Genomic DNA, 14,441 nt, shown 5'->3' with positions numbered 1-14,441 from the left:
AAAGCATAAAAACTCAATATTTTCGTACCATAATTTTTTTATAGCGGATAATAAAAAGAACAGAATAAATAGAAAATAAAAAATCTTAACGGCATTGACAGGAAGTTGTTTTATCCTAGTTACTGACAACTGGAATTAACTTCCGCTAATTCCAGTTAGCTTTCGTTCTGGAAGAGGATCCGTTTCTGTTACAATTTTCCCCCTACGTACGTCGAAATGGTAAGATAGAAAACCCGGATTTAGTATTTATATGTATATCAGCAGGTTTTATCGCCACCCGTGGGGATGTATTGATTTATATTTGGAGGTTTGACAGGATGCTAACTATGTCTAGCAGAGAGAAGCTAGCCGGGCGTTGTCTGAGTTCAGAAAATGTTCATTTCTTATTATTTAACTGTTTTTATTATTTAATGATTTTGGTTTGTTATTGAGAATGTTTTATTCTTAGTATTACTGTTTATATTTCCTTTCTATTTATAGCAGCAATGTTAGCAGAAAGGGGTTATTTGCAGTTGTGTTTTTATTGTTGTTTTAGGCCCTGTTTACACGATAACAATTTCTGGTGAAAATGGTAGAGTTTTGTTGTGTTTGTACTGTACATTTACATGAAACCACCAAATGTTTTCTCTGACAACGGTACAGATTAAAAACGGGTTCCAGAGGGCGATGGTTCTAAAACGTGCCGGTGTCCGTTATCTGGTAAATAGAGTAAATGGATCTTTTCTGTCAGGGAATCTCTAGCTCATGCATAAAGTGACGCAAACCATAGCTGCTTCCTGCGATTCACAGAAGAATAAGAAACTACTGACAATGCTGGGGTTACTACAGTTCGTGTTTCCCCATCAGATACGGTTCCTCCAGCGTCACTTCACCGCTCCGCACCGCCAAAATACTTTGTATTAGGCAAAATACATGTGTGCTTGTTCAGCACTCATAACAAGCACTCGGCTGTTAAGCGCTCTTATTTAGAGAACTACGGATACCGTGAAAGCTCACAAAACGTGTTTCAGTGAAGTTATCCCACTTTTTTTTTTTTTTTTTTTTTACAAATTGCGCCCTAATCACATGCAGACGTGTGTTTTCCCCCAGTATGTGGGGGTAGTGATGGGTTATCTGATGGTGTCGTCTTGCTGAAAACCACGTGACTGGCAACAAACGAGGCCTCGCATTGCATGGGTCACGTGACTGCTTCATTTTGCGTGTCGGTTTTCAAAATAAAAGCGTGATGAGCCGCTGCTTGATCGCATCAGAGGAGTATTTGTCTTCAGCAGTGGCCGAAATAAAAGGAACCTTTTATAGTTCATGTGTTTTAATGATTTTGATGATGGCACTTATAAAAAATTAATGTTTGTTTCCAGTTTCCTCAATGGTTGATTGTGGCATATTTTGTGACTTTATATTTATGTGTTTTTATTATGTAAAACATTTTGACACTGCATTGCTGCTGAATTGTGCTACACAAATAAACTCGATTGAAAAGGAGCCAGCAAGAAGAAAAAAATCTGACATCAGGGAAAACTTGAGATGATTCACTCACAAGATTCTTAATAAAAATAATTAAACCTTTCACCTCAAAAAATTCTTACCTTCTTGAAATTTCCACCATTTCTTTGTTCTGCAAAAATATATCAGTCTTACACAGCAGAAACAGACTTAAAGCTGTTGGAAAAGTAAAATTCTGGCTTATGAGTAAAAATATAAGGAATCAGATCAGAGAGCTAATAGAAATCCAAGAAAAATAATTTTTGAAGAATTTTAGATTTTCAGGAGGCAAATCAAAACTCAAAGAAAACTGTCTGACCAACAAGCTGCACTCCAAGTACACTAAAACAAACGTCTTTATTGTTAAATCAGTCAGTGACAAAAGAAAACAGTCACTGACAGTAAACATATACCACGATTGACTACAAATAATTTTAATTACTAAAAAAGATTAGTTAAATAGGATTTAATTGACTCTCCTGTTACTAAATGTGAGTTTGACAAAAACTTTGTGACAATATTGCATTTACTAATTGTTTTAAAATATGTCTAACTGAGTGACAGGCTGTCACAGTTTGAACAGCAGATGTCACTAGTGAGAAATGAATGAAGCATCGAGTGATGAACCTTTGGGCAAAGCAATGGGCCGGGAAGCTTGATTGCTTCATGAGGCTTCATTTGGCCATCACTATCTGGGAGAACGGAACCTGATGGGGAAACGCGAATCGTCGGGTTTTCAAGTAGAATTTTTTTTTTAAACATATGCGCACTTAGTTTCAAAGAACCTAGCACCGACTAGTGGTGTGGCGAGACCGTTACACCTTTTCGATGTGTACCGTTGCTGCGTAAACAAAGACTGTAATTAGAACGTCTTTGTGTTAACAGAAACGAAACAAAAATTAAATTTTTGTTGGATCATTGTCATGTAAACAGGGCCTAAGTTTTGTTTATTATCAGGTCCAGGTTTCTTTTTCTCTTCTCCACGCACACACATCATGCACAAACACATGTGCGTAATTACTAATTTTTATTAGAAACATACTTTGTATGTTTGTTGTACAATCACAGTAATGTCCCTCTTAAATGTGTTTATTGATGTTTCTTAGAAGAAAAAGGAGATTTACTGATCTGTGGTGTTTGACTTGCTTTTGTTTCTGAGTTAAATGAAGCCACCTGCTGTTTTTGATTTTCAGGCTGAAGTTGAAGAAACTCTGAAGAGGATCCAGAGTCAGAAGGGAGTTCAAGGAATCATCATTGTTAACTCTGAAGGTAAAACGTTTTAAAGGTAGAATGCAGAACAAATGTAGAACATTACCAATTTAAGAGAGATAAATATTAAACTACCAGGTTTCTAAATGGTTTAAATCGGTTTCATAAGCTGTTTTGAAAGGCTTTGTGTCAGAATATGTCAGAATATGTCACCAGATCTCTGACATATTGATTGAGGTGTTGTTTTCTGATTAAAATGATCTTAGAACAAGATTTCAGTCAAACTTGGACTCGTTAAAATGCTTCACTGGATGCACGGCTCTGTAATCTAATTACATGTTTGGTCTGCAAACGTTCCTTCCAGGAATTCCTGTCAAGTCGACCCTGGACAACCAAAGCACGGTGCAGTACTCGGCCTTGATCCACCAGCTGGTGATGAAGGCCAGGAGCACGCTGAGAGACATCGACCCGCAGAACGATCTCACCTTCCTGCGGGTTCGCTCCAAGAAGAACGAGATCATGATCGCTCCAGGTGAGAGAGACTGTCCTTCTAATTTGCTTTGATTTTTGGAGAAAATTATGGTTGAACATCTGTATCTGATGATACGTATGGAGGACCAAAACTGACATGTTTAAAAATAAAAGCCGGATTATATAGATTTTGTTTTTGTTTTTCTTCATACATGCATTTGACAAGAAATGTATATATTGTTACATACATTTCTTGACAAAAATTAACGTGTAAGCAAAACGAAAAGCAAAAATATACGTAATTCTCTTTATCATACATACTGTATATTTTCATGTCAGTTTTGGTCCTCCATAGATTCCCAGCCTCACCGCGGCGATCCGTTTCTGATTGCTGGTTCTGTCTTGTTTCTCCTCAGATAAAGACTATTTCCTGATCGTCATCCAGAACCCTTCAGCCTGAAGCTGCTGCTGCTCCTCTCCTCTTCATCTCCTGTCTGAATTTAAACAGCCAAACTGTTTTCTGTTTGCTTTGCTGAAAGAGAAGACCCTAATGTTGGTTCTGCAAGGACAGGAACTGATGGAGGATGAAACTGAACTGATCGGGGATCCGTCTGATGTGAGATGGTCCAGATCTCTTCTTCCTTTTTCGATCATTCCAGATCACTCGTCTCTTGGCTTTTCTGATTCTCTGCTGTTGTCTTTGTGTTGATTTCACTGATGAAGATGTGCACAAAGTAGGAAACATAAGTTTGGACCGGAACGTCTAGAACTCCAGAGGTTCAGTTTGATGCAAACTTTGGGTTATTTATTGTTCTGTCCCAGAAACATGTTGAAGTATTAAACATGTGAGCTGCACTACATTCACTTCTCTGTTTGTTGTTTTCAACAGAATAAAGAATAGAGAAATACAAATGATTTATTGGCACACATTATTTTAATCATTTCTAAAAGCCCACATGATGTTGCCACTACCATGTATGACAGTTGGTACCATCTATTTCACCTCGACTGTCTCATCTGAAAATAAAAGTTTTATCCAGAAAACATTTGACTTTTCAACAATTTAATAGCTTAAAGTTTAACAGAAGGAAAATAAATAAGTGATCATCGATGAATTGATAGTTTTGTGAATTATTTCAGACATTTTACAAATATATTTCATTTAACTTGTGGTTTTCTGAAAGATTAGAATCTTTTTAACATTTCTTACTTATGGTGGACAGAAAATTTTAAGTAATTAATGTTAAACATGAATTGATGTTTTTACTTACATTTAATTGTATATTCAAATTTTTGTTTATCAGTAGTCTCATTGAACAGAAATAATAGAACTAACAATCTTGACAGTACAGGCAGTTTTTTGAGGCGGGGAATTGTTGACAATCATTATATGGAATTTATCGTGAAAACAACTTAACCACGACAATAATAGACAATTCCATAAATACCCACTCCTGTTTTTCTTAAGTTTATCAATGAGTTTTGTGACAATATCACAAACGGAAGCTAAGAATTCCGGGTTCGCCTCCAGGACCGTGAACACACCAAAGTAGCCGTTGGGATCGAACCTTATAGTTTCCCGTCAACAACGGTTCTGTTAAATGTCAGAAGATTAATTTTTGTTCGCGATTTCTTCAGCTAAACGTTAAAATGGTAAGACAGAACACCGCACTGTGTCCTTTGTAGTAAAATGCAGGGTTTTATCGCCTCCTGTTTTAATGTGTTGCTTTATATTTGGGGGTTAGCGGGATGCTAACTGCGGCTAGCACAGAGAAGCTAGCAGCTGGTTAACAGTTTAAAGAGCAGCGGTGTTTGGGTTGCTTTGGTTTCTGAGTTAAACGAAGCCACCTGTTCCTCGTTTTTAAGGCCGAAGTTGATGAAATAGTGAAGAGGCTGCAGGCTCAAAAAGGAGTGGAAGGAGTCATCATCGCTAATTCTGAGGGTAAAACTCATGGTTTTAATTAATGATTATCTCTGCTGAGTTCATGATTAATTCTGATTTGAAGTTTCTGCTTCGATGCTTTATTAAAGGGTCTGCATTCAGTGACTTAAAAAGGCAGATTTCTGACTTTCCACTCAAGTCAGAAATCTGAAATGCTTTATAGCATAAGATAATTGTGAAAAAAGAACTTTAAATTCTGAATACTCTGAAAATGTCAGTATTTTGACTTTAGCTATCCCTAGTGGGGTTAGCTAACGTTCCGGGCGAGAGGCGGGGTCACCTGGACAGGTCGTCAGTCTGTCGCAGGGGATACACAGAAACAGACAGGACAAACAACCACACACACACTCACTCCTAGGAAGAATTTTAGGGAGACCAGTTTACCTGACAGTCATGTTCTTAGACTGTGGGAGGAAGCCGGAGAACCCACCATGCACAGAGAGAACATGCAAACTCCATGCAGAAAGACCCCGGGCCGGGAATCGAACCCATGCAAGGCAACAGCTCTACCAACTGCGCCACTGTGCAGCCCTTCAGTATTATGATATCAAAATCAAAATTCTGTAGAGAAAAGAAATCAAAGCTGATTGGATTTTGTGGTTTCCTGTCAATTCGCTATCAAATAAAGGCCACTAGAGCCAATAAAAGGTTCCTCCACCCCACTTGAAAACCACTGACCTAATACACAGAAATCTAAAACATTTTGGTTAACTGAAAAAAAGGAAATCTCAGAATTGTTTAAAAAAAGTTGCAATTCTGAGAATGATGTCAAAATTCTATGGGGGAAAAAAGCAGAAATCAGATTTTTGAAGAATTGCAACCTCTTCCAAAATTCTGAGAAAAAATCTAACTGTTTGAAAATGTTGGAATTCTATGAAATTCTGGGGGAAAAATAGAATTCTTAGAAAAATATAACATAAAAACAAATAATAATCATAAAAATAGTTAACAGTTGATAATCCAGAAATAAATGCAGAAATGTGTCAGAATTCTTCTTTTCTTTCTTCTTTTTTAAATAAAAGATGAAATTTCCTAAAAAAAAATGTCAGAAGGGTAAAAAAAAAAGTCAGGATTCTGAGATTAAAATAAGAACCCTGAAAAAACCCCAATATTGTTTTATTTTGAGAAATTATACTTTAGGGTGAAAATGTCAACATTTGGAATTCTGAGAAGAACATCCAGAATTCTCTGAAAAATGTCAAAATTATTTAAAATAGACATTAACAAAGAAAAAAAGTTTAAATTTTTACATTTAAAATGTTGTAAGTAGTGGTTTTTATTGCCATGTTATTTCATGGTGTGTAATCTGATTACCTGAGTGTTTGATCTGTCCAGGAATCGCCATCAGGTCCACTCTGGAGGACCAGCACACGGTCCAGTACGTGGCGCTGATCCAACCTCTGCTGGTGAAGGCCAAGAAGATGCTACAGGAAATGGATCCCTCGGACGACTTCACCTACCTGCGGATCCGCACTGAGAAGAACGAGATCATTATCACTGCTGGTGAGGTCCAGACGCCATTCTGAGCCATCAGAACTGGTCCAGATCTGTGGAATTAACCTCCGGGTTCTGGCTTTTCTCTCCACAGATAAGGAATATTTCATGGTTGCGATCCAGAAGCCTGCACCCTGAAGTTGCCTCTTCTTTTTCAATCTTTAATCTTTATTGAAAGTTTATATTTTATCATCCACACCAACAATATTCAATGTTTCTTTAAAGATGCTACATCTTGTTTGTCCCAGGTTCTTGTTCTAGTTTGCTTTTTTTTTTTTTTTTTGGCAGTGATTAATAAATTTTGCTCCCAGAGGATCTGTATTTTTAAGTGTAACTAAGCCCCGCCCCCAGACAAATTCCAAGAATAATTCCAGCAAAGTGGGTGGAGCCAAGACACACTGAGGGGCGTGGTCAATACAACAAAGGCACTGTTGCCCATTTATCCACTTTGCTCTATTTAACACAGGGGCCTCAAACTCCAGTCCTCCAGCCGCTGTCCTGCAGTTTCTAGATGAGCTACAGGTACAAAACGCTGGAATGAAACGGCTTCATGACGTCCCCCTGGTGTAGATCGGTTCTCCAGCCTTGCTAATGACCTAATTATTCCATTCAGGCACATCTAAAAGTTGCAGGACTGCGGCCCTCGAGGACTGGAGTTTGACACCCCTGATTTAGCAACTTTTCAGACTCTAATCCTCTTCTGTTTATATTGGGGGATTTTGTAATACACTGCCAACTGCTGGCCATGCACTGCACGTGCAGCAAAAGTTTCTCAAATCCAAGATGGCAGACAGACAAAAAAAGCATGCTGAGCATCTCAGGAGTGTCCAGTCAGTCCTTCTAGAGTAGAAGAACTCTGCAGGTAAAATAAATATTGGAAAAACTCAAGAATACATCTAGTCATATATTTTATAAATATAAGCTTTAAATATAGAGAAAAAGATAACTGGTCATCCTGTAAATTGGACATTATGCATCACTGGACATATTTTAACAGCCATTGATGTCATTAATCTGACAATAGTTTTATAAGATGCACCACACTAAATGTTTCATATTCTACTGCATAACTTGGAGATTTTTGGAAGAAAAAAGTTAATTGCAGCCATAAACATATAAGTTGGTGGAAGAGCCTCCCAGAAGATGTTCTTCCAGAACTTTCTTTCTGTATACCCAAGTCCAGTCTAACATTTCTATTATTTAGAGTGGTTTTCAGTTAGTCTTCAAAGCTTTTCTGCGTTATTTTTCTCTTTGCTGTGGCGTGCTGCACTAAATTTATAATTTCCAGGTTTCATTTTGTTAATGGGATTGTTCTACAGTGGCCGTGCATATATGGAGGGCAAGTAAAAGAATCCTCTTTGTTTTGCAAAGTTTTCCAGATGTAAACTAAATGTAATCTATCTATATGCAAATCCAATTAGTCTGAACCGCTAGTTGGAATTAAAGCTCTGCTGTAGCACAAAGCATAGCGGACCCATGGCTTCCAGACCAACAAAAAGAAAATATGTGGCCACTCTTAACCAATCTGCGAGAAAAACATACATGAACAAAATGGCTGCTATTGTGATCGATCCATGTTGTACAGATAAGGAAAATATGTCATATGTCAAGCTGCCTCTGATTTCCTTCTACAACATAGTTCACTTAGTGAACACAAACGGTGAACTTCGCAGACTGAAATCTATACAATCAGTGTTTAAAACAGGGGTCTCAAACTCCAGGCCTCGAGGGCCGCAGTCCTGCAACTTTTAGATGTGCCTCTGCTGCACCACCTGAATATAATAATTAAGGCTCTGGAGAACTGATCTACAGGTGGAGGTAATTAAGCCATTTCATTCCAGTGTTTTGTACCTGTGGCTCATCTAAAAACTGCAGGACTGCGGCCCTCGAGGCCTGGAGTTTGAGACCCCTGGTTTAAAAGTATTTGTAAAGGACAAAATGTTTGTGTGAATTGCAAGGTTCTGCCGACTGGCAAAGCAAGTGTATATAGGCTACATATCTGTGTTAGCTCGGAGATAAAAACTACATTAGCTAAGATAATTTTGCTAGTTCAGCAGTAAGTACTACAGTAAATATCTCTGACATTTATCTTAGTATTACACAGAGGATGCTAGAGTATTCAAAACTGTAATTCAGTAATAGATGTAATGTACTTGTATAGTTTATAAATTTGACAGACACGAGGCTAAAGCTAATTCTAAGCTTGCGACTTTGTTGTTGACATAGCAACTGTCAATTACAAGTTCACGTAAGTGTGACTTCACATGAGATCTATGTATTGGGTTGGGGACCCCAAGTGAAAATCTACTTTAGGGCCCCCAAAAGGCTTGGGCAGCAGCGGGACCTCTCCTCATCCTCCAGGAATTAAAGGTGCGCGTCCCCTTTAAGAGCCAGTGATGACCTCACAACTTTCCAGGCTTTGTTTGTCCGGAGCAGCCGCTGATCCACAGACGGACGTCGGAGAGCAGCGGACGCCGATCTACAACCCCTTCTTTCGGACCCACCTGCAGCAGCCATGCCGTCCGACAGACCCTTCAAGCAGCGGAGGACCTTCGGTAAGACGGCGGGCCCGGAGCCCGGCCGGCGGGCCCGAGCCCGGTGATGGGTGCCTGTAGGCCGGGGGGGATGCGTTGCTGTGGCCGTTAGAAGGTCCAGGCTGAGCGGGGACGCAGCGTAAAGCTCCACCGGGGGTCCAAATGAACCACCAGAACTGTTTTAAGCGTAAAGCAGGGGGATTTAAGTGGGTTCTGGTGCTTTAAGGTTCGGTTTGAAGGCTAACGGCCATTTGGGTCAGTGTGACATCAGGCCCGGACCAAGCGGTACCACCAGAACCAGAGAGGCTAAAACAACTGGACCACTGGTTCTGCTCAGTGTTTAATGGGGAGGGGAAAAACATGTTCTGAAACTTGATCCCGTCACGCGTGTTCTGTGGTTCGGCTGTAATCTGATTCTGGTAGAGGGGCCCAGTTCGGACTGGGAGGAGCCCAGACTCTCATAATTGCATAATGGGCCTGAACCAGAGGAAAACAGAAGAACCGGAGGAACTGCAGGGGTTAAAGGTCAGCTAGGCTCTGGATTTAGAGTCGGACTTGAACGGGACTCGGAACCCAGCAGAACCGCTTCAGTTTCTGTGTTTAGGATGCTTTTTTCCAGTTTAGTTTTATCAGCTGACAGGAACATGGAGGCCGGACAGCTGATCCTGGTTCCGGTCCAGAGTCCAGGCGGTTTGTTTACCTCCTGGGATAAAATTAAATGATCCTATCTGGGTATAAAACTGGACCTGGCAGCGTCCACAGACCGAGTCGGGTCAGAACGGCTCGGTTTAATGTGTGTGTTCACTTTTACAATTTAACTTTAGTTTAATCCCAATTTTATTCGGATTTTTGTTCTTTGCTTAATTCAAGTTTTATTTAAACATTTATTTTTAAAAATTGATTTATAAGCTTAATCCTTGTTTATTTTTCCAGCTTTTGTTATTTTTCCTCCTGGTTTTAATAATTTAGAAAATAAACCCAGAATTTATCCTGATTTTATCCCATCAAGCAGTGGGAAAGGTTCCTCTGCCTCCATCTCCCAGAATGCTTTGCGTTTCTGGGAGATTGACTTCAGTGAAATTATTTAATATTCTATCAGATGTATTATCTATTGATATTAATCTGATGGTTCTGATCCGACCCACCTGAATCTCCTGCAGAGAACCTGAACAAAGAGCCCATTCAGGTTCCAGAGTTCTCCTGACCTTTGACCCCAGTGATTAAGGGGCATTGGGTATTAAGTGTTTTCTGACTGGTTTGATGAGTTCTGAGGAGGAAGCAGCTGGTTCTGACTGAAACGTTTCTAATGGTTCTACTGGGCTCAGAACCTCGGTTTGACTCCTCCTGCTTTCCATCCACAGCCGATCGGTGCAAAGAGGTGCAGCAGATCCGGGAGCAGCATCCCAACAAGATTCCCGTAAGTCCTCATCTCGCCTCTTGGATTGATCCTGAATCGGGCCATCTGATCAGAATCAGAACAGAACCTTGAAGTGTCCGTTTCCATCTGTCTGATTCAGCAGCAGGGAGTCAGACGCCTCTTTAGCTGAACATTTTAAGCTAGGCTGAAAACGCAGGACATAAGCAGAGCTGAATCTAAATTAGTAATCAATAAATCGTTAAGTGGCATAAACAGACTATAAAACAGTTAGAGCAGAAATGAAACTAAAACTGCACAAAAATAAAAACATTCAGCATTTAAACAGGCAGCATCGTGTCAAATCAACTTTTTTAGCTTTACTTCACGTTAACCCTGACCCTATACATCAAAAACAGACCTGGAGTGTTGCTTTGATTCTTTCATGTATGTTTGAGAACTCCTTTAATTGCCATGGCAACCATTTAGCCGTGCAAAGAGCTCGGTTGGGACTAGCCCCGCCTTAGAGGTCCAGCTCCTTCAGACTAGCCAGGAGCAATTAGCAAACACCTGGTGGAACAGCTGAGCTCATTGTAGGAGCTGCTGCTCAGAGCAACACTGGTAAAAACGTTGAAGAGTTAATAGAGGAGCCATGTTGAGATGACTTTCTGAAGGAGCAGGAGCTTCTTAAAGAGACAGACTCCCAATTTCACAGCATTAAATTACAAAATCAAATTTCTTTTAAATTCAGATTTTTAGATTTGGTATTTTTATATCAACTGAAGGTAACATAGATACTTGATTATGTGATAAAAAGACATTATGTGTAAATCTGTTCTATCCAGAACTCCTCCAGTTGCAAGTTTAGCTTCACCTGGTTCACTTTCTGTGAATAAATGTCCCATTAAGCACTTTTTTTCCCATCCAATTATTAATTGTTTAATTAGTTCTACACTGGATTGATGTTCAGTCCAGCAGAAATGCTGGAGCCTTTTGTATGTTAATGGATGTTTTAGATTATTTATTGTTTAAAAAGAAATTGATTTGTATATTTCTTAAAGAATAATTAACAAATAATGTCTTGAGGTGAAGAAAAGAAAATCAATTTCACATTAATTCTAATTTATTCTAGTTCTAAGTTTAATTAATTATTACAATTAAATGTTCCTGTCTACTGGAACCCAGCAGAGTATTGAGTCGTTGCCAGTACAGCGGCACCTTTGACTGAGCGCGCATGTGGTGACAGTGGAAAGGAAAAAAATGTAAATCCGTCGATCCAGACTTTCCTTTTGATTCAGGAGTAATTTGAAAAAAGTGTCATCCTCATATTTGGTTTTCAGTTAATTATACAGGATAAATGATCAAATCTGTCAATTTAAAGGAGAAAAATTTTGGTAAAAACATTTTTTTTTTGTGCTTTATTTTATGATGAACATTTATTTTCCTTATTTACAGATTTAATAATCAAAAACTGCTTCTATAATTCAGACCAGAAGCTTTTATTGTCATCTCTACTGATGGACAGGAAGTGTTATTTAAAGTTGCAGTGAATATTTGCCTGGATGGATTGAACTGTCCGGATCTTTCCTGCTCCTCTTCGCCCCCTGCAGGTGATCATCGAGCGGTACAAGGGGGAGAAACAGCTTCCTGTTCTGGATAAGACCAAGTTCCTGGTTCCTGATCACGTCAACATGAGTGAGCTGGTGAAGATCATCAGGTAAACATCGTCTGCTGCTCCAGAACACTGAGATTGAAACTCAGCTGGTTTTTATTGTCCTGGTGCACAGAAACGTCAATAACAAAGTCTGACACTCAACTTAAACTCAATAAGGATGTAGCTTTATTAGGCCACCAAGGACGTCAGGAGACCCATCAAATCAGCACCCTATGGACGGATTTAAAAGCCCTCACTGAAGGAAATGACACGAAAACCTCTGAAGACACTGAGAGCAACTTCCTTCTTCACTGTGGAGGCGTCAGATTTTAGCGGTTGGAGTTCATTTCACCTTAACCCAGACCGAGGTTTAGAGGACCAGAGTTAGCTTAGCATTCACACCTCACCAACCCAACCTGACTTTTTTTTTTTTTTTTTACCATTTTTGAGCAGTTTGAAAGTCCAAACTGTGATCTGTTTACCAAATTTGTTCCACCTCTGAATGTGACAGAGGCCTAATTTTAAGGTGCTAAATCAAGAATATATATTAAAATATTTGTTATAGTCAGTATTTTTAGGTGACATAGTTACTTTATTGTTGCATAAAATACCTGGAGAGCACAGGATGCTGCCCCTTAAAACTTGTATGACGTTTGGAAACAGCTACTGAGTCCCCGGTGAAGATAATTATTAAAAAATACTTTCCTTACTTTTCAACTCCCTGCTCAGGATTTTCAGCGTCTTCTGCCTCTAAAACGGCTTTATCATTAAACAATGAAGGATTTGATTCAGTCTGGTTGTTTACTCTGAAGCTGCAGGACGTTAGCATCATTATGAAGTGATGAAGCTCAACCTCTTGCTCCTCCTCTTCCTCCCTGCCAGGCGTCGGCTGCAGCTGAACCCCACCCAGGCCTTCTTCCTGCTGGTCAACCAGCACAGCATGGTGTCCGTGTCCACCCCCATCTCCGAGATCTACGAGCAGGAGCGGGACGAGGATGGCTTCCTCTACATGGTGTACGCCTCGCAGGAGACCTTCGGCTGCTAGGGAGGAAGAGGAGGAGGAAGAGGAGGATGGGATGTCCTCTCCACCTTCAGACTCTTTAGTTTATTCAGTTCATTCAACACAAGCTGACGCCAGCAGAGGGCGCGCTGCAGTTTCTCCACACACAGGCAGAGAGCTCTTATTTTGAAAGAACACAAACTGACCAATCACTTTAGAGAATGTAAAGGCGTGGTCTCAAACACTAAACATTCATTTCCGGCTCATTTCAACCCCTTTTAACTGAAGTCTTAGTTTTATTTACAGCCAACATAGAGCTTAACCTTTGACCCCGATGTGCAATATTTTTGCCCTCTCTCAACATCCCAGCTTTTAGCGCCGTAGATTCCCAGGAGCAGCAAAAGCCTCGCGCTGCATTCAGGGCTGGTCGTAGTTCCTAGTGTTCAGAGCGGAGTGACGCTGCAGCTTCAGGGAAGAGGAGCCACTGGTAGAGGTCAGGAGGGCGGCGCCTCCTGCTGGTCAGTAGAAACACTACAACGCTCAACAGAGAAATGGATTTAATGTAGGAACTGAATGAGCTTTTTGTTTTGCACATAAATCAGTAAAATGAGGCTAGTTTCTTTTAGGTTGTTTGTAATAATCATCTTTTTTTGTACTTGCTCCCAGTCTGCCTTCTTTAGCAGGAATTTATAGAAAACAGTTGGTTCTGCACTACAAACCCTGCATGTTTTCACTTTTTTATAGAAATATTAACTGATTTTATGCCATAAATAATTGTTTTCTTTTAACTATTAAAGTCTTTATTAGATGTTTTGTTTTTTTTCCAAACCAAAAATGTTAACCTATGTATGTAAAGGAAAGTGTGCGTCATATAATCAAGCTGTATCACCGTGTTTTTCTCTAGGCTTCCACCAGGTGTCGCTGTTTTCCGCTGGTGTACATAGATGCATTGCTTCGAGTCGACTCAGAGCGTTTGCCAGTAAATAAATAAAAACATAGAAAGCTTTGAAATGTTTGGAGGTTTAATTTTTACACGAAACTGCAGATCCCGCTTTTGGTCAGCAGATGGCGCCAAACGCCACCAAATTTGACAGCCTTGGATAATTTAAAAGCTTGAGCAGAGAAATACTGCCACCTACAGGTGGGGGTTAGTATCACCTGGGTCCTATCACCTAATTATTTTAGCGCAAAATTTAATGCAGCAATCTGTTTTTGCCTGAATTGCTGAAGAAAATTTTATTCAAATGAAATTTTGTTTCATGCAAGAAAACCAAAATAACTTTAGTCCAGAAACCTGAACA

General features: G+C 39.7%; 3 protein-coding genes across 5 annotated transcripts; all 3 read left to right on the top strand.

Annotated features, from left to right (window-relative positions):
* The first annotated feature begins 102 nt into the window (after positions 1-102).
* On the top strand, positions 103-4,077 carry LOC122834252 (dynein light chain roadblock-type 1). The gene is made up of 4 exons (XM_044122501.1): positions 103-219; positions 2,676-2,751; positions 3,056-3,223; positions 3,579-4,077. Exons 1-4 carry the CDS (start codon positions 217-219, stop codon positions 3,620-3,622), a joined length of 291 nt encoding a protein of 96 aa, XP_043978436.1. The 5' UTR covers positions 103-216; the 3' UTR covers positions 3,623-4,077.
* A 608-nt stretch (positions 4,078-4,685) lies between these two features.
* Positions 4,686-6,845, top strand: LOC122834249 (dynein light chain roadblock-type 1-like). The gene is made up of 4 exons (XM_044122498.1): positions 4,686-4,815; positions 5,029-5,104; positions 6,440-6,607; positions 6,693-6,845. Exons 1-4 carry the CDS (start codon positions 4,813-4,815, stop codon positions 6,734-6,736), a joined length of 291 nt encoding a protein of 96 aa, XP_043978433.1. The 5' UTR covers positions 4,686-4,812; the 3' UTR covers positions 6,737-6,845.
* Positions 6,846-7,351: 506 nt separating this feature from the next.
* On the top strand, positions 7,352-14,147 carry map1lc3a (microtubule-associated protein 1 light chain 3 alpha). 3 transcript variants are annotated; one of them, XR_006371162.1, is made up of 6 exons: positions 7,352-7,460; positions 9,015-9,153; positions 10,494-10,549; positions 12,097-12,203; positions 13,023-13,658; positions 14,045-14,147. XR_006371162.1 is itself a non-coding variant. In XM_044122496.1 (5 exons), the coding sequence occupies exons 2-5, from the start codon at positions 9,114-9,116 to the stop codon at positions 13,183-13,185; spliced, it is 366 nt and encodes a 121-aa protein (XP_043978431.1). In that variant the 5' UTR covers positions 7,352-7,460; positions 9,015-9,113; the 3' UTR covers positions 13,186-14,147. The 3 variants fall into 3 exon arrangements, 2 of the variants coding, with proteins under 2 accessions (XP_043978431.1, XP_043978432.1); XM_044122496.1 differs by having other exon boundaries at positions 13,023-14,147; XM_044122497.1 differs by lacking the exon at positions 7,352-7,460 and adding an exon at positions 8,537-8,654 and having other exon boundaries at positions 13,023-14,147.
* Positions 14,148-14,441: the final 294 nt, after the last annotated feature.

Source organism: Gambusia affinis, linkage group LG07, assembly GCF_019740435.1.
Source record: "Gambusia affinis linkage group LG07, SWU_Gaff_1.0, whole genome shotgun sequence".
NCBI classification, from domain to species: Eukaryota; Metazoa; Chordata; class Actinopteri; order Cyprinodontiformes; family Poeciliidae; genus Gambusia; species Gambusia affinis.
This window is presented reverse-complemented; position numbering and strand designations above follow the sequence as displayed.